General features: G+C 43.4%; 3 protein-coding genes across 3 annotated transcripts; all 3 read right to left on the minus strand.

Moving 5' to 3' along the window:
* Positions 1–1,200: 1,200 nt before the first annotated feature.
* On the minus strand, positions 1,201–5,400 carry MELLADRAFT_22404 (uncharacterized protein; the record flags this gene model as incomplete). Its single annotated transcript, XM_007406109.1, has 11 exons — positions 1,201–1,337; positions 1,395–1,523; positions 1,614–2,087; positions 2,160–3,394; positions 3,468–3,712; positions 3,779–3,948; positions 4,031–4,102; positions 4,174–4,282; positions 4,361–4,678; positions 4,759–5,261; positions 5,331–5,400. Coding segments are annotated over 11 exons (3,462 nt in total), but the record flags the coding sequence as incomplete, so codon positions are not given.
* Positions 5,401–7,902: 2,502 nt separating this feature from the next.
* Positions 7,903–10,334, minus strand: MELLADRAFT_70999 (uncharacterized protein; the record flags this gene model as incomplete). The annotated part of the gene is made up of 8 exons (XM_007406108.1): positions 7,903–8,254; positions 8,317–8,371; positions 8,440–8,502; positions 8,576–8,633; positions 8,699–8,842; positions 8,921–9,606; positions 9,680–10,070; positions 10,212–10,334. 7 exons carry the CDS (start codon positions 9,934–9,936, stop codon positions 8,219–8,221), a joined length of 1,299 nt encoding a protein of 432 aa, XP_007406170.1.
* A 3,655-nt stretch (positions 10,335–13,989) lies between these two features.
* MELLADRAFT_60326 (uncharacterized protein) lies at positions 13,990–15,911 on the minus strand (the record flags this gene model as incomplete). The annotated part of the gene is made up of 3 exons (XM_007406107.1): positions 13,990–14,469; positions 14,534–15,477; positions 15,551–15,911. The coding sequence occupies 3 exons, from the start codon at positions 15,909–15,911 to the stop codon at positions 13,990–13,992; spliced, it is 1,785 nt and encodes a 594-aa protein (XP_007406169.1).
* Between the last annotated feature and the right edge of the window lie 3,778 nt (positions 15,912–19,689).

A 19,689-nucleotide genomic window follows, 5' to 3' on the forward strand; every position in this document is an offset into this window, starting at 1 on the left:
TTTTCAACTACAATGGAAAATGATCAATGAAATAAATAAATAAAAAGCTTTATAGAAAAAAAGTAGAGCAGGAACATATAAACTGAGACATATCAGTTTCTTTTTTTCAGTGACAAATGAACTTAAAAAGGGAATATTTTACCACACACACATGGTGAGATTGTTCAATAATAGAAGTCCTAGAATAACCAAAAAGACAAAAATAACACTCGGAATACCCAATCAAAACCTATAACGATCTCAACAAAACAGTCAATCACTCTTCTTCCTTTCTCGTCATCGTTTCCTACTTTTGATTTACATGATGAAAACCTTTTTCATCTTCTTCTTTTCATCTGTCTTCTTAACCTTTCTCATCGATGTGATGAAGCTTGTGGACGACCAGATGAAGGATGTGAAGGATAATGTAAAGGAGGAGGTTGATGATAAGCTTGTTGTGGGTGATTAGGAATAGGATATCCATTAGGAACAGGTGGTGGGTATGGTAAAGGTGTTCCATAAGGCATCATCGGGAAGCCAGGAGGCGGTGGGAAGTATCCACCATTGGCATTCCCGTTCGCTAATGGGTGCATAGGATGAGGTGGTGGCGGTGATTGTTGCATGGCTTGATGATACCCTCCTGGTGCTCCAGCTCCACCTGCCATATGTTCATGTGGTGGATGTGCCATGTATGGGTAATGTGCAGTAGGAGGTGGATGTGAATTTCGATGTTCACCATTGCCATTCCAACTTGACGGCCCCTCGTTCCCAGGCGACATGTTCCTAGCCCCCGTTGAATCCTTTCCATTTGTTCTAGTATATCTTGGTATGTTGGGTAACCCATTACTTCCATTATGACCATCACGCCTTCCGCCTCGATGTCGTTCCTGGCCATACTCAGAGCCTTGTTTTTGTTTACCCTCTTGAGGTGGCGAACGAGATTGAGGAGGTCGAGAGCTATGTGAAAGATGAGGTGAATTCTCGAGAGGGGGACTCGTTGGCCTTCGACTTGTAGACGGTCCGCTCTGAGATCCGGTTGCCTGAACCGAGCCCGATGCCTCGGCCTGCTTGGTCTCAGGATTCATGAGCCTACCGGAACGAAAGCAGAGATCAACACGTCAGCAAACCAGGTTCTTGTTAAGCTCTCCACTTTTAAGCTTACCGTAGGTATAAGTCCTCAAGCTTTCCTGGGTGGATGGTTGGGCCTGATGCGCCTGGAGGTCTTGGCCACCATTCAGCCGAAAATGTCCACAGATGTCTTCGCTTCCGTGCCCGCTCATATTGATCTGCCTTGAGCTTGTCAACACAGTCATGGATATGATTTCCAATCACTTTCAGCAGTCGTTTGAGCACAGCAGCTATAAAATCCAACGTTAACATCTTTTAGGTGGTGAAAGGTAAATAAGAAGACTTACCTCGGGCTCCGCTTTCAAGGGATTTGCTCTCATCAGCCCGCAATTCTTTCAGCTCTTTCTTAACCGGTCTCATAGCCTCCTTGCACTCGTCTTCATCCATGCTATCCTCATCTTCTTCTTCAGTTAAATCTGAGCTTGAACCACTTGCAGCTGATGGTGGATCAACTCGAGTGGGAGGAGGCGGTTGAGGTGATCGAACTTTGAGTTTGAGGAAACGACCGGTAGTGACTGGCTTGGGTGGCAAGGGTGCTCGCGCTCGTTTGGGAATGTTTGAGGATGTGGAAAATGGTCGGTTATGCGAACCACTGGCAGAGGGCTCGTGAGAATGGCCGCTCGGACGGTTAGGGCTATCTCCATCTGCCTCATCCGTCTCAGCCTGTTCTTGATAATCCCTCAAGGCACGAAGAAGATAGTCTGCCCGACGACCTAAATGTACCGCACCTGGAATCGCTTTTGGTTTTGGTTCTTCGCCTTTGACTTTTTTCACATCGTCCAAAAAGATGGAATCTGACAGGCCTAGATCTACATCATCTCGGATCAAATCCCATCGACCAAAACCGTGACGCCAAACACCTATGAGTAAAGCGTTGTCCTTGGCTAGACTCCACTCGCACGACCATCCTGCTGTTGTAGATGACTTGAGTGAAGATACCGGATGGTTCCAATTAAGGGCATCTCGCTCAGCAGATAGTTCTACAAGCAGGAAACATGTCAGTTGATGGTAAGTTTCACAAAGGGAGATAAGAGTAAAACACCCAAACATACCATCATGTAAGATTCTCAAATCCTTAATCCGATTCACAACCGTTTCAGCATTGATATTGTTTACTTGACGAAATTCTACCAATACAGCCTTATTCCGAATCGCAGGTGTGATTTCTTCTCCAGCTTCACGTTTCTGTGCAATGGATTCTTCATTCTCCTTTAATGCTTGTTCACAAGATGCCGTTAATTCATCCACAAAGTTTAAAATCGTATTCCGATCCTTTGACTCTAATTTAGCATACTTCACAACCATATCGTAACGTTGTCGGATATCACCAAAGTGTTGAAGTGCGCGAATGAGGTCTCGAATATGTTTGACGGTTAACTCTGTAGGTCGTGAATTTCTTTGTTTCGAATCTACAGAGTCGTGATCTTGTGCAGCATTAATGTTGTTCGTCTTCTTCTTCTTTCGACTTGCTTTAGATCCGCCATCGTATTCATCACCATCATCGAGATCGCGGAAGTGTTTTGAGTCGAGCTTCGGGCCAGAGTGAGCTGCTCTTCGACGACCTTCAGGACTCGCTTTGACAGGAGCTGCATCACCATCCTGGTCATATCGCTGACGCTCGGATAAAGGTATGATCTCATCCCATGAGGTCACATCGGCTTTTACATCTTGTACAGCGGCGAATTGTTGAAGGAAGTCTTCGCCACCCAAACTAGTACCTGTTGGAGCCGTCTCTGTCTCAAAGTTCTCACCCTTGGTCATGATTTCATCTAAATCCATCGACTCGAGCTTTGATTGATCGGCAGAACTTTTGAACAAGTTGGCAGCTCCAAACTTCAAGATCGCACTAAGATCTTCTTTGTTGAACTGTTGAGTTTTAGGGGCTTCCTTCTTCCCAACGTTCTTCCCTGAAGTATCCATTTGATTGATGATAGCGTATTCGAGAATCATCTTACGTTTTGCACGTTCCAAAACATCTTCTTCCACGGTGTCCTTCGTCACAAGTCGATAAACGTTCACATGGTTCTTTTGGCCGATTCGATGAGCACGAGCCATTGCCTGCAAATCGTTTTGCGGATTCCAATCGCTGTCAAAGATGATGACTGTGTCGGCCGTTTCGAGATTGATTCCCAATCCTCCCGCACGAGTAGATAACAGGAAAGCAAAGTCAGGAGAATCAGGCGCGTTGAAATGCCCAATGGCCTTTCGTCGCTCTTCAGATGCCACGGTACCATCAAGTCGCTGAAATATATAACCCCGAAGTGACATGTAGTCGGACATGATATCACTGAAACGTTTGCGCCAACAAGCCGTAAGAAATTTATACCAACGTACACAAATTGACTAGAAAAGGAACTTACAGCATGCGAACCATTTGGCTAAAGATGAGAACACGATGGCCTTCCGCTTTCAGTCGGGTTAATAACTTATCAAGTAAAATCATCTTTCCACTGTTGACCACTAGTCCTTTCAATGTAGTTTCTTTCGTGTCCGTCTTAGGTTCAGCACCAGGAAAAAGAAATGGATGGTTGCTAGCTTTCTTTAGCTCCATTGCTACGTTCAATAGCGAAACTTGTGAATCAGTCGAAGCCAGTAGCGCATAGTTCTGCACAAACAAATGTGATTAGCACCATCTTCAACTCACTATAGATAATATCATCACATCACATACCTTGGTCAAAATCGCTTTGTACCAATACATTTGCATCTCAGACATTTCTACTCTCAAGATTCGTTCACTTTTCGTCGGTAGACTCTGCACCACATCTTTCTTCAGCCGACGCAACATGATCGATTGTAATTTGGTATGGAGATCTTTGATCTTGCGTTCTTTCTCCTCATCTGGATAAAAGTTCAATGACGGACGCTTGATCGTATCAGCTACGCTCAAGATATAAGAGTTCTAAAGGGATCGTGTACGTACCCTCTAGATCGAAATGGCCTTCAGAAAGATCAAATTTATCGGGCTGTAGGAAATGCATCAAAGCAAGCAACTCTATAAAAGAAAAGAGCAAGGGACAAAAATCAGAAACAGAAACTGCAAACATGCATCAGAGCTCGGTGTACCTTTGACGTTATTCTGCAAGGGAGTTCCTGTGATCAATAGCTTGGCTTGAATGTTGAAAGACATGAGTGCTTCATAAAGTTGTGATTCGCTACTCTTCAACCGATGAGCCTGAAAGATAGTCAAAGCGCAAATCAGGATTATCAAAATTGGAACTCCAATCGTAAACAAGATATAAATGATCATTACCTCATCTACGGCAAGATACTGCCATTTGATATGGCTCAAATCTGCCCGATCTTTCAAGATGATCTCATAGGTGGTCAACAGCACATTGAACTTAATCTTTTTACTAGGTCCAAACTCATACTCTCGAATAGTCTTTCGACTGCTCTTGTTACCGATATAAGCAACCACATTAAGGTCAGGTGCCCATTGAGCACACTGCATCTGCCATGCTGGTAGAGTTGAGAGTGGTACGACTACTAAAAATGGGCCGTATTGTTCCATGGTATGGAAAAGGTAAGAAAGAAAAGCGCAGGTTTGAACTGTTTTACCGAGTCCCATCTATGATACAACAGAGGATTAATTTGGGTATAGAAAACTTTTGAAACTAAAGCAGTCGCGGCTGGAAGAGATCTAATTACCTCGTCCGCCAAGATACCATTCTGACCCTTATGCCATACATAGGCCAACCAATTGAGACCAGTGACCTGAAAGTCTTTAAGTGTGCCCCCGACCTTGATGTATTTAGGCTCTTCTTTGATGGGATTGAAAGCCGGTCGGGTCCTTCCAATCGGAGTTGAGCGATAGGGAACAGTCTTGGATTGCGTACGGGTGTGATACGCCTGAACCTCCGCCTCGGCACTGTTGACGATTCGGTCATGATCCTCCCAGGTGCACGCATCGTAGTTCAAACCTTTCCATTTACAAAGGTAGTCTACGTGATCATATGGCACATCAAGAGTTGGAGCGGCATCACGTTCAGCGATCACCCGTTCCACGATTTTGTAACCTTCCACTTGCTCTCGGGTTCGGTTACGCTCTATCATGAAGGCTTCCAGATCTTCAGCGGTGAATCGTGGGTCTGTTCTGATCATGTTTTCAGGCATCCAAGTGTTTTTGATGTAGTTTTCAAGCTTCTTGAACCCTGTGAAAAGCGTTCTGAGATCAGACAAGAGAAGGTATGAACGGTCATCATGCTTCATTATTCACTGACCACGATAGCTCTTGGCGAACTCATAGCACTCCCAGGTCGAGTGAAGGTGACTATAGCGCTGCCATTTGATCAGGTACAAGAGGTGCTTGGTCGGGTCATTCAGTGTTGGATCCGCTATAATATGCATCAAAATAACCTCGACAGCGTTAGTTCCTGTTCGGCGAACTCTCAAAAAACTTTGATCACTAACACAGCTTGCCATCGCGCATATGATCCAGGACCGCATCGATTGCATCGCCTTCCTCTATGGTACAAAAAGGAACGATTTGTGAAGTGAATGGGTAGTGGACAACGAGAAAAGGACTGACCTTCGATGAGATGAGTTGATTGGTCGGCATACGCTGGCATCGTATCGTCATCCGACTCAGTCAACATACCATGATATTGATCATCTTCGTTGTAGTTGGTTGCTTTTCCACTCCTGGTGGAAATTCGAAGTAAAGTTGAATCTTCATTTGTACCATCTTCTGGAGAATAACCCTTCATCTTGCGAGACTTTGAACGTTTCTTGGGTCGTTTTCCAGGGAAATCTGCGTAATCGTCGTCACTATCCGGCGTGTCTTGATCAACATTAGCATACCTTTCCGATGCAGGTTCAGCGGCTTTCCCTAAGTAGTTTGTTCAAAAAAATCGAGAAAATACATCAGATCAAGAGCTGAGGTCTGATGATATAGCAATGCTATCACTCACGTTTTGATTTCGAATGTCTAGATCTCTTCTGGACAGACATGTCATCATCATCTTGACTGTCGGAATCTGCAGGTGGAGTGTCAAATACCTTTAAAGAAATAACTCGCGGAAGATCAGGATTTGACGAAACAGGTGAGGAAGATAGATGGAACGGGGCCGTATCAAGTAAAGCAAAACTCACTTTCTGTACAGCTCGACTCTTCAGTTGTGATGGGTTGATAGGAAGATTGGAGAGATGAGTTTCAAAGTGTGAGATCAACTGATAACAAAAGTAATGAAGGCACTTACAGATCTTCTCAGCCCATAAAGTTCAGGGTCCAAGGTAGGCCGAAGTGCCATTTTGTTGGCAAGCTTTTGACGCCGTGCAGTTCGAGATGAGGCAGATGGAGTGATTACAGGTGAAGAACTATCAGAGTCAGCATTATCGTCTGGTTGATCTTCGCCATCGTCTTGAAAGTCCTGATCCTGTTGATTGTCATCGGCGATTGAAGAAGAGTGGGAAGATGATGGAGAGGAACTAGCTTCTGATAGTACTTCATCGTCATCATCATTATCGTTGGGAAGAACTGAGTTGGGATTTTGATCGAGTCGATTTGAATGAGATGAGAGGAGAGTTGATGAATTTGATGAAGTAGGTGGTGGTGGTGGTGGTTGAGAGCTTAGTACTGAAGTCGACATGGCTAAGGTTAAAGGGGTTAAGAGTTGTATTTGAGTTGAATCGGGTTGGATGTGGTGAATGTGTTTGTAAGTCCGCGAGTTTGATCTGAAGAAATTAAAATCAAAACCCATCAATTTAAACTGCCAATTTCATTCTCCATCCCACTCAAATCACTTCTCTCTGGGCAGAAACTCAATCAAAATCACTAAATTAAAACACTTTCTTATCAGGAACAAAACTAATTGAATCATATCTTCAAACTTTCAAGGACATTGGAAATCTCCCTCCTCCTCTACATACTCACGCCAGTTCTGTCAGGGTGGGTGCATATGTAGAACCCAGTGAGAATGCCTAACGGCTAAAGTTGGGAAAAACCCTTATAGTGATAGTATGAGTGAAGGAGGAGATGTATAAGAAAATATGTCAAAGTGAATCATGATATGTTCGAGTTCAACTTTTCATTTGAGAGGATAGTCAAGTACTTCACTTGAATGCCATCGAACAGGTAAGAGTCATCGATCTCTATACCAAGCTCAAAACAGAAAGAAGTAGAGGAGACTAGAAAAGAGCAATAGCCAAGAAAAGGAGACATCTGACCACCGTCGCACTTACCAAGTGGTCAAATCAGATTCCAGATATCAAGTGTGAACGAACTACCGACCAAAGTGTGGAATAAGGATACAAGATGGTCCTCTGGTTAGACTTGGAATGATGTAGCTGGATTGAACACTCGAGTTGATTAGTTTTACTCTTGTTGGTAGGTCGATATAGGAGAAGTGAAAATGATTTAAACGATCAATGAGTTCAATGGCGATGAAGGGGTAGATTGGTGGACTATGCTAGCAGACGTTAGAAAGCTCAGGAGCTTGGGAAGAAACCAAGACGATCACCTTTAAAGTGGAAGGATGATGAAGTAGGGTTCTTAGTTAGGAAGATCGAGTTTGGTTTAAAAAGTCTCAAGTTGAAGGGAAGCTCGTTCAAGTCTTGGCAAACGTCGATGAATTTAAAGGCTAAACAGACTGCACAACCCGAACAGAAGTGATCACTGGCCCCGCGATGGTAAGCGGACACTCATTACGACCTAGCTCGCCATCCTCATTGACATAACGGCTCTGATGGCCTGAAACAATATAGATCTCCTGCTCAACCTCTCGCACAGGTAGTCAGGACAGAAAGGCACTGATAAACACGCGATGATCACGTCTGCACATGATCAATCCAGCTGGGATTCAGCACACTAGCGTGGCATGCAAAGCTAAATTATTCACTTCATTTTTATCGTCACACTTCCTCATAGAGTAGATTAGAATGCTATTTTGAATTGGTCAAACATGCTAGATAGATCACAGAAATCATAGGTATACGGAAAACTGCAATAAAACCATGATGAGACGAGTGTAGGTGAAAGAAAACGGGAAGAGAATTGAAATACAACGCTAAAAGGAAATCTGCCGATCGGAGAAATCGTGGCGGGCATTGCTATTTTGAAGTCGTTCACGACCGGGATTGGGTATGATGCGCTATGGCATAGGAAGAAATTTTATTTGTTCGCCCGACATTCTTTGACAAAATCGCCCTGATGTACAAGATCGTTCAGTGGGTGTGAACTCAGTTAGAAGATGAAGAAAAATAACTCACAAACATGCCCATCACATCAAGGGGTCCACCAGCAGCTTCGGGATGGAACTGAACGCTGTGATATCACAAGAATGTGTTAGATCAGATGTTCTTGTGGTCTGGGAGAAATTGAGCAGCACATACCCCCAAACTTTCCTGCCACTCTCGTCTGTAGATTTAATGCCCTCAACTGAAGAGTCATTACAACTAGAACGCGCAAGGTTAACAAGGGATGGTCAGAGCAAAACAGGGGGACACAACTGGAAGGAACATCGCTCACTTGATGAAAAAGGGCTCCCATCCAGCTGGAAATGGGTCACGCAATTCAATGGCGTATTCTATCATTCCAATCACAAGTCAGTGGCCTGCGGAAATGCATAGCGAAGGCGTGGTTGGCACTTACGATGATTTTGGGAGGTGATGAAAACACGGCCAGCTTTTACTGAACCGGAGTCTGCAAGAGCCAACACAGGTTGGTTATGGCCTCTGTTTCCGAATCGCATTCGGTAGGCATCCAAGCCAGCAGCCAAGCCAATGATTTGGTGACCTGATCAAGAGCAAGGTATGAGTGCTGAGAATAGGGCCATACGGCCAGAGCTAAACAAATTGAAAGCATAAGACTTACCCATACAAATACCAAATATAGGCATTGAAGAGGATGTGATAACCTCTTGAACGGTGCGTACAGCCTCACCGGCGTGTTTTGGGTCTCCGGGGCCGTTACTCAAAAATAGGCCGTCATACTTGCCGATGATAGCTGAACTGGGGGTATTCCAGGGGAGGACGGTCACTGCTGCACCTTCTTTGACGAGGGATCGTGCGATGTTGGCTTTGGCGCCAAAATCGAGCATGGCGATAGACACAGAGCCACTTGGATTGAGTGTGTAGGGTGTCTTGGTTGAAGCTTCAGCGACCAAGTTGACCTTGCTCGGATCCCAAAATTGATCAGGTGCAACAACAGTTGAATGCTCATCGCCTACTGCAATCTTGGCAAGGGTGGTACCTTGCTGTCGAAGGAGCGAGGTGATGGCGCGTGTGTCAACACCGGTGATACCGGGAACACCAAAGCGGTGGCACCAGTTACTGATTGATTCGATGGCTTGGTAGTGAGAGAATTTGTCGGCGACCTCTGCCACCACCACACCAGCGCACTGGACGCGGTCAGACTCCAAGAACAAGTCTGGAGAGCCTGGGACGGGCATAGGCGAAGCCGAAAGTCTGTTGACTGGTATACCGTAATTTCCGATCATCGGTGTGGTGAATACTAATATCTGTGAGCGGTAGGATGGATCGGTCATAGATTCCGGGTAACTGCGTACAGAGAGAGTAGTCAGTCTAACTGATGAGCATGAGGCAGCAAAGAGCCGAGTGTCAAATGACTAACCTGGTTGTCGAGGTTGAGAAGACGGCTTCCCCGAATTTAGATATGGGTGCACCAAACGAACGACCAGTGAAGGTATGACCGGATTTGAGGTGAAGCGTGGCAGGGCGCCCATCCGTAGAGGGCTCAGGAATGGAATTATCAGAATCGATGCATGGCTTGGTGGCATGTGCAGCCGAAGCAAGAGAACGTGTCAGAGGTAGGCCCTGGAGTCGAAGAAGGCGACCAGATCGCAAGGCCGATGTACACGAATAAGGCATAGTTTGTGTGGAAAGGGTAATAAAGGGTATTCAAGATGTTCTATGTTCGAAATGAGTTTTAAGCGGTCGTAGGGCCCGACGAAAGCAGGCAGTAAAGCAGATTGTCGTGAGTAGATGTGCCGGTATGCCCCAGCCTAGAGGGGTAATGAGGATAGTAGAATAGGTCGTTGAAAACCATTTTAGAAGATAAGCAAAAGCGAAAGGTCAGATCAGATTATCATGTCAAGAAGCAATTGTTATGAATGAAATGAAACGAATTATGAAGAGGCTCGCACATGGACAATGGGGTTGAGAAAAGACCGATATTCGGTAAAGGTGAATGAATCAGATTAGAGTAAAAGGGTATATATCTAACAAGTGTTGAAGGCGATTGACGAAGTGAATCGGAATGATGAGTGAACCGGAGCGGATGACTTCAAAAAAACTTGGACAAAATTTTAAGACAATCGGAGTTTATGTAGGGGAGCTTAAGCCCCTTAACCGCAGTTTCTCGACCATTCCACGGACTGCGACCACAACTTGCGCTTCTCAGACCATGTATGTATGGACTATGTACACTTACCACATCAGGATATGACACAAGAATCGTTCAAACATCCCCATGATCATGATCACAACGATATATTTGATGTTCATCATAATAGGCAGTGAAGAAGTTGTTCTGTATATATCAAAGGCATTTGGGAAAGTTGAAAGACCTTGACGGACAAGTATCTTTGTGCTCTCTTGGAAATCATTCACGTGGGTTTCTCTTCATGGAAGCACAAACTCAGAGACCTGGTTTAGTATCACATTTTTCATCCAATTCATCCATAGTCAAAATGCAAAGTATGCTCAGTGACAGCAGGATGCATAAATATCTCGCTTAAACTTGCCACTTCCACATGCCACTAATCCTTGCAAAGCTGACACGGGCGGTGAAAGTTTCAAGATATGATCAGCATACTGTTTATATTCAGCATCATCTTCATCGTGGGTATGTCTGAATGCAGTTGAAAGAGATCACAACGACCTTGTGTATCAAAAGTAACACCCTCAAATTCATCTCGAACGCGGTGCGGTATTTGGGTACGTACAAATCAAGACCACAACACCACCTTTGGATTGTTTGAGTCTTGCAGATCAACCGAGCGATTCCCTCAGTGCCAACGGGTAAAAAGAGGCAACAACCCTCGAAAGCACGGAAGAGGAGAAGTGCCTGTCTGATAGGCATCTTTCAAAGTAATCAAGAAGCAACTCGAGCTGAAAAGAATTTGATAATCTTGGTTTCAAAATTCATTGGTGTGATCAATTCGCAAAAGGAATCTGATATGGATTTTGACGAGTTGAATGGGAATCAAATAATTCTTCAATATAAGCGCTACTCGAGGACATTCACCTTTATAATCCGGTAAAGAGACAAAGAACAAGGACTGGAATGAAATTGTAAATGGTTTGCAAAGTAAAGGTTGATTGCGTGCAGCAGAGGTGATCAAGTATCAAGTTTTGCTTGGTACATGATTTGACGTTGGTAACTTGTTATTACAGCCGTTCTCAATAAGGTTGCTTTTTTTGAATTTTTTTTAGGCGGTTGATGGGAGTTAGGGTTGGATTTTACAGTATTATCAGGCAATAACCCATCGGACCCGATCTCAGTCTCAACTCTCAATCGCATTGACCTCGACCTATCTCAACCTCGACCTCGATCTCATTATCGACTTCATCATCCACCTATAGCCTCTCTCATCTCTCGTACCAACTGGTTCTCCAGATCTCTTTGGACTCTCCACAAATTTGTCAGTACTTCTGGTCAGTCCCAATCTCAATCCTCAATTATTCTTCTTTCGTTTGTTGATTTTATTCTTTCTTCTTCCACAGTGGTTCCCTTCTCGCGATACCGTTTGTCCTTTACTCGCCCGATGTCAAATTCATTGTCATCCGCAAGGCTCTTCGCGGTAATACACTTGAAACAATCAATGACGACCTTGGAATGACAGTATCGCCCGATTCATTGACTCGATGGCTCGATCTATTCCATGATACTCAGCAAGTCATCTCGGATCCAGACTTCTATGATCCTCGTGGCAGGCCAACTGTTTTGTCAAATGAGCACCGTAAATTCATTGAAGATGCCATCGATGCAGAGCCAACTCTTTATCTTGACAAGATTGCACAACAACTTGCAATTGAACGAGGTATTCAAATCACGGTTCCTACTCTAGCTCGTGAGGTTCGTGATCGTCTGGGTCTAACCTTGAAGGTGCCAAAGACTGTCCACCCAAATCGAGATGAATTAGAGGTAGCACGGTATGTATATGAAGTTGGATCAATTGATCCGGCATGCCTTGTCTTCTTAGGTGAGCTTCCTTTCTTGATGTGTGATCCTAGAGTTGTGAATAAATGCACCTCAAGATAACAGGATAAGTTCACATTCCATAAGTGTCGATTAACCTCTGACTGGTGCAGAGCTCTGATCACCTTGTGAACCAGTGAGGTTTACAACTGGTGTGTAACCTCACTGGTTTTGGTGGAATTGAACGAACCTTAGTCTTGGATGTATCTATTCATGACTCAACAATCACACATCAAGAAAGCATACCAATCATCATGTTGTTGTTATTCAACTTTGTGCTGAATTGTTTATTGGTAGATGAGAGTTCAATCCAAGCTCGTAGGCTTTACCGACTGAAAGCTCGAGCACCACGAGGTGAACGAACCAAGCGCCTACCTCGGACTCTACAATCAAGACGATTTTCTTTGTTACCTGCCATCTCTTTGACTGGGTGTCTTGGAATGATTGTTCAGGAGGGTTCAATTCTGCGGGACGATTTAGAGTATTTTTTGTCACATCATCTGGTAAGTACCACAATTCATACATTCTGTCTTTGAATCAAACTGATTTACCATGTCTTCTACATCAGCTTCCAATGATGAACCCTTACCCGGCCGAAAACAGTGTGCTTGTCCTGGACAATGCACCCATCCATCATGGTGGAATGGTTCAGGACCTTTGCGAGCAATTTGGTGTTCGGATACTCTACCTTGCGCCATACGCCCCTGATTGCAATCCAATAGAGAAATCATTCGATATCATCAAATCTCGACTTCGAAGAAGTGGTGACCTACAAGAAAATATGTCGCTAGAAGAGGAAGTGGAGGTGATTTATCGTCATGCCGAAGAAGCACTGACTCCCGAGCTCATCCGTAGCCTTTATGCCGGATCAATATATCTTTGACGTGTAAGTTGACTATGCCATACTAGAATTAATTTCTGGATCTATTGTATCTTTCACAAGCTGATTGTGAATTAAACGATTTGGGTCTGCTTCATAAGTGTAACTTTGCGTACCTCTGACATTTCAGTGAGTGTTTTCAGATATAAACCCCAATAGGTATTTTAACAAATTGTCAAACAAGTATCATTCAACCCAATTCAATGGAATATAGCTGCAGATTAGCTTTAGCTGGGTTCAAGTCCGACAACATTGATAATGAGGGATTGGTTTGCAAAAAGCAGGTTTTTTGTACTTCTTATTCATGTTTCCATGTTCAGACTTTTTTAATTGAATCACAATTTATAAATAAAAAATGCAAATGATCATACATTTCGATGTCTCGCTTTGTCATACCTCAAAATGATGGTTCTGTTTTGAGAGGGGTTACTATCAATTTGACTTCATGTACGAAATAAAACTTTGATATTATCATGAAAGAAACTCGTCAAAAGAGCGGATTTGGATCAACCACACTGGTTTGATTGTGCAAAGTCAAACAAAAACCTTGTTTTTTGAATGTTTTATTGTACAGATTACAAATAGAGCTAGCAAGGCAGGACATTCTTTGTGTCAAAGACACATGATACAGAGAGAGAAAAATAACAATAACGAGTAAATGTCGCATATCAAAATGAGAACAAAAGAAAAAACAACAACAAGCTCTCAGAGCAGTTTGTGATGAAGAACAAAATAAAAACCAAGTGATCAAAGCAGATCAGGAGAAAGAACAAAGGAGAAAAGTTACAATTGAATCAGATCGTAACAAAGAACAAAAGAAACAACATACAAAAAGAATTGATCAAAGCTGTTGCGCATCAATAGCAGCAAGTTTTGCCATCAAGAATCCCTGATACCTAACTGCACAAGCCATTAAATGGCTTGCATCGCCTGGAGGGATTCCAATTCGGTTCAATTTGGCAAGGTTCATATCGGTGGTTGGCTTGAGATCACTCCACCGAGTGTAATGAGCCTGACTCAAGCTCGCCCTCAAGCTAGTATCACTTGGAAGGAATTCCGCGTATTCTAAGAAGTCTTCCATGTTTCCAGAATACTTCTTTTGATAAATACAATCATCAAGTACTTGAGTTGGGGCCGCCAAGGGGAATGTTGGTGGTGCCAAAGGTGTTGGAGCCAAAGCCATGAACCCTGCTGGTGGGGGATCATTTGGAAACTCCACATAGCCCGGAGGAACTTTTCCGTTGAGAAAAGTCTTGAATGCAGGTTCTTTGGGAGGAGTGTATATATCAACGTCCGTGCGCCCATTGTTATGTGCTGCAATCTGAAAATTTAGACTTCCATCAGCAAACCTGAAACATGATTGATCTCAAAAAGATCAGACTTACAATTTGATCAACCCAGATTTTGATCTTGCGAGGAGTCATGATTGACCATTTCTTGTTATCGATGGGATCTCTGTATCGACATTGTTCAGTACCGTTCTTAGTGAGTTGAGCTTTTAAAGCCGCAGTGACAACCGAAGGTGAGTTTTCGGTGGTAATTGACAAAGCGGCTGCTGAACCACTTGGCTGATTATTCACAACAGCTCGTTGAGTATTCCAAGAACCTAAGTAATTCCCTCTCTTTTCTTTTCTTTGTGCGGCAGCAATCTGAACATCGGGATTTGCCATTTGAGCCAAAAGTCCAGCAGAGCTAGCTTGAGTGGAATGATCGGCTAGTCCTTTGAAACTGTTCCATTCAATGCTGTTTTGAAGGTTGTATTTCTGATCGCGGAAGTGACATTTTGGTGTGAGACTGACACCAAGCCAAGTAACTGACTGAGGTGCAGAGACGTTGATTAAGTAGGTACCAAGACCGGCTTGTAGATGGTTGAGAGATCCCACCATCAAGTCGATCACAGCTTGAGGTGTTATATGATTTAAATCGATTGTGATGCAATTCTCAGGTCCGGTATCGTTCTTGTCGGTTTTGTCACAGTTCCATACGAATTTTTCAGTGGCTTTTCTAGATGAAGATCTGCTAGTTGAAGGACGATTTGTGTCCTTTGGCCCATGAAAATAAGCCTCGTGAAAGAGTCGGAGGGTGACCATTTTCACTGGTAACTCGGTGGGACGCTGATCAGGTATGACTCGAGGATTCATTTGAACTTGGTGCGGCTTTGGAGGTGGTGAAGGGACAGTGAGACGTCCCAATCCAACTTGAAGGAGGCCACATGTAGGGTGGTAGGTGGGTCTAGCTCCACACTGTTGAGGGTCGGCCAGAGCACTGCTGAAGTTTCCGGTCCTGTGAATAGGCGCCTCGCGATGGTCCAGCATGGGGTCACGATGAGCTGTTGATAGGACAGAGTGAATCAGTAAAACTTGGTTTGAAAGATCAATACAAATCCAAAGAGATCCACTCACCAATTTCAGAGTTCTCAACACCCTGTGCTGCAGCAAACCTTTCACGTCGGATTTCACGCACCTGGTAGATCGAGTTAGTCAAAGCTTGATGCAAAAGGATGGAAAAAATTGTCAGCATTTGATCGAAGAACACAGATATGGAATAAAAGGTTAACATACCTCTAGCTTGATCTGCCGCTACCAAGTTTGTGGCTGTTGGATTGCGACGATGATCCATATTGCGGTGGGCCGGATCAATATGAACCTGTTGGCGAAGATTTGCGTGTTGATTTGTCAAGCGTGTTGAGTTTAAGATCTCGATCTCATCGTTGGTTGGAGCTGTTGCCAAGCTGTTGATTTGGGAAGGAAATGGTGGAGCCATTTGGAAGAACAATGATAGACAGATGAAGGAAAGGTTGGATGAATGCTGATGAATGATCGAGAGGAAAGGGATGGCTGCAGTGAGATGACGTATGAGATGGAACGATACAGTTGGATCTGGCGGTGTCTGATACAAAAGCCAGTAAAATCCAACCCTAACACCCCTCAACCTCCTAAAAAAAATTAAAAAAAAGCAACCTTATTGAGAACGGCTGTAACAGAATGGAATGGGGAAAATCGGAGCTGTAATTTTGATACCGATGAGATAGCTAACGGGTCGGATCTTTGTTTGATCATCTTCATTTTAGATGATGATGTCACAGGCTGTTTATCACTCATCGATTTTCCTTTCCATTCAGTTTACCTTCATCAAGTTCCAACAATTCTTAGTCAAGAAGAGATTAGTATTAAAAAGCTTTATCGTGTTAAGATCTATATTTTGCTGGGTGTCTTAAGATAAAGTCCAATAGCCACTATCTCTCTATTATAAACGGTTATCAATAAAACGGTTTTTTAATTTCTAAATGAGTGATGACGAAGACTTTGATTTTGAAGCTGCTAAGGAAGTTACCGACAAACTGGAACTCCTTACATCTGAATATATCTCAGATGGAGGTTCCAACAGCACTTCAATGGAGACCATTAGATATTCTTTCTCCAAAATCATCCCATATGACGCGCCTAACTGGTATCGCCAATGGTCATCATTCGCGTCGAACCTTCTCAAGATCGACAGAGAAGCAGGACGTACCGTCTACGAAAATGAAGGACCTGTTCCTACCAGGCCTGTTCTATCAGAAGATGACCCGGTCTTTATTTTTGACCCAGCCACGAATCCAACATATCCGGGTGATCAAGTCATTAGCAGCAAACATACGACTGTTCGGAATGGAAGCAACCAACCGAGTAATCGCAATGAAAGCCAACGTCCGGGAGAACATGAAGATCATTCCCGAGATAGAGCAGTTTATGTCCTTTCCCAGAAGGAAATTGATGACGCCCAAGTGGCAAGAAATCTTTTGGATTCAAGGATCGGTAACCTTTCCAGATCTCACTCAGCCACTCCCATTGTCGTTCCTAAAAAACGAGCGCGTAAAAAACATGATGACGAGAACCATAAGAGTGATCCGGAAGAGTACAATTCTTCAGATTCTGATGGGAAGAAAAGGAAAATGGAGAAAAAGTGGGACTGGATGGAACGGAAGGAATCTGGTCCTAGAGCCCGAGCTAACTATTCGGAAGGAGCGATTCGTTTCTCAGATGCAGTTTGAGGCTATTCATCGCACATCAAACAGGCGGTGGCAGGTTTCAATCGGTTTGTCAAACCAAAGAATTTTTCAAAGAATTTATCAAAGGAGCTGCTTCAGGGGGATTACATCGACTTACGACGCATCAAAGGAGAACTCTTGGCTTCGAAAAAAGGTCAAGCTGCTCCTCTCACTTTGGCAACGAACACAAAAGACTTGGAGCTTCGAAACAAACCGATGTCAACTAAGCTCATGGACGCGCAAGAATGGTTTTTCTATTTCGACATTCTGGAGCAAACTTACCAAGAAGCATTTCCAAGCTGTTTCCAAGATTTCGAAAAATATGCAAAATTCATCAAAAATCAGTTTATGTCCGGTGCAACGAAAGCTAACTGGACTTGCGTTGCGGAGTATGATGCAGCAATTCGAGAAGAATTGGCAATCGAACCAAGCTTATCATTCGCGGATTGGAATCACCCGTCTCTGGCGTCACTTTCAACACGGTTCATGTCTCGAGCTTTTGAGGAACAACATGTTCCAGTGGCTTCGACGAGTGGGCGCCAACCTTTCCAATCTTTGTCGCGTATGGTCAAACCTTTTCAAAATCAAAACTTCACTCCGAATCCAACTTCTCCATTGTATTATAAGCACACTTATAAACATGGGGGCGTCCACCCTGTCGAGGACACTAGGAACATGCGGGATGAAGAAACTTACTGCTTTGCTTACAACCTTGGGCATTGCTCGCTTGGCAAGGGTTGTCCCCGCCAACATCGATGTGTTGGTGTTTCTCTTATTTTTTCTATTCTTAATTTATACTTGTATGCAAAGGTTTTTCCATGAATCTTAAGAATTCTGACATCTGAGTTATTACTTTTGCAGAACGTCAGAGGATGTAAAAACAGAACTGATCATGAAGGAAAAGATCATGGAAAGCAATGATTCATCTTCGATGGAAGGGTAGGTATTCTTTATTTATATTCAGGATAGAAAGGGTTGAATGAGACATTAGCGCCAGAAACTGACATCTAAGTATTTATTTAGACCATCATCAAAAATGGATATCGCTGATGAGGAAGAGAACTCGGAAAACATTTCCCAAAAATTCCTTCGAGGGTATGTTTGGGATGGTGTGAATCCTTTGGGTTCATCTCCGGCAATTGAATCCAGCATTTACGCTAAACCCTTCCCAGACCCCCCTCCTCTATCGGAAGACATAAACGCAGCTTACGCGTTGAAACAATATCACTACCTTTTCAAAATTATCACTCCAATTAAAATTGACAAGCTTGAAACTCTCCTAGTCCGTCATCCCAATAGACCATTCGTGAACTCGGTCTTAAAAGGTCTACGCCACGGTTTTTGGCCATGTTCTTCACTTCCAACGTCGGAAATCCAAGAAATTCCAAATCATATTTCGAGCGACGAGCATCAACAATTATTAGAAGAACAAGTTCAACCGGAAATTGAAGCCGGTAGATATTCAGAAGAATTCTCAACACTTCTAGAAGGCATGAAAGTGATTCCATTGTTAATGGTTTCTAAGAAGAATTCAACAAAAATGCGTGTGTGTTCAAACTTAAGTGCCGGTGTCCCTTCACCAAATGATTTAATTAACAAAAAGGACATCAAGCCAGCATACGATTCTCTTAAAACATTTTTGCCTTACCTTATTCAAATGAAAAAAGAATTCAAAGAGGTTATCTTATTTAAATCAGACATCGAGAACGCCTTTCGAACAATGCCTTTACATTTTCAATATCAATTACGACAAGTAATGAAAATCAAGAAGAAGCATCGAATGGACCACTGTTTGACATTTGGCTCATCAGCCTCACCATTCATATGGTGTGGTGTCTTTTCTCTAGTTCTTTGGATTGCCGAATTTGTGTTCGAAATCAAATATTTGAACAACATGATGGACGATGTTTGGGGAGTGTGCTCTGCAAAACATTTCACCACATTCAAAGGTCACCGTATCCCTCTTCCACAAGCTAAGCTCTTGAATCTTTTTGATATCCTCGGTTTCCCGTGGGTTTGGAAAAAACAAATCCACGGAACATGCATAGAGATAATTGGCCATGTGGTGGACTCGGAAAGAATGCTTATGTATTTAGAACCAGAGAAAAAATCCATCTTAGTGAAACAACTAATTGATTTTGTTTCAGAACCGAAACATTTGCTAAAAGATTGGCAAACGATTCTAGGTTCAGCATCTTGGGCCTGCACTTCGATGCCATGGGGTCGTTTCGCGCTGCAAAGCTTATATGAGAAGACTGGTGGAAAAGCAATCAAACTTCTTCATATTCCTTTAAATAAAGAAAACCAATCAGACATTAGATGGCTGATTAACTACTTTGAGAATGCAGATGGAGTTCAAGTCCTTTCAATGATAAGATGGGGCTTGCAGGACGCGGACTCAGTCTTTTTTACCAACGCATGCATGACAGGCATCGGAATTTGGGAACCTGGCCCTAGAATTGGTCGTTATGCGATCATCCCGCCTCCACCTAGAAACATCTATTGGGCGGA

This window comes from Melampsora larici-populina, assembly GCF_000204055.1.
Source record: "Melampsora larici-populina 98AG31 unplaced genomic scaffold MELLAscaffold_5, whole genome shotgun sequence".
NCBI lineage: Eukaryota > Fungi > Basidiomycota > Pucciniomycetes > Pucciniales > Melampsoraceae > Melampsora > Melampsora laricis-populina.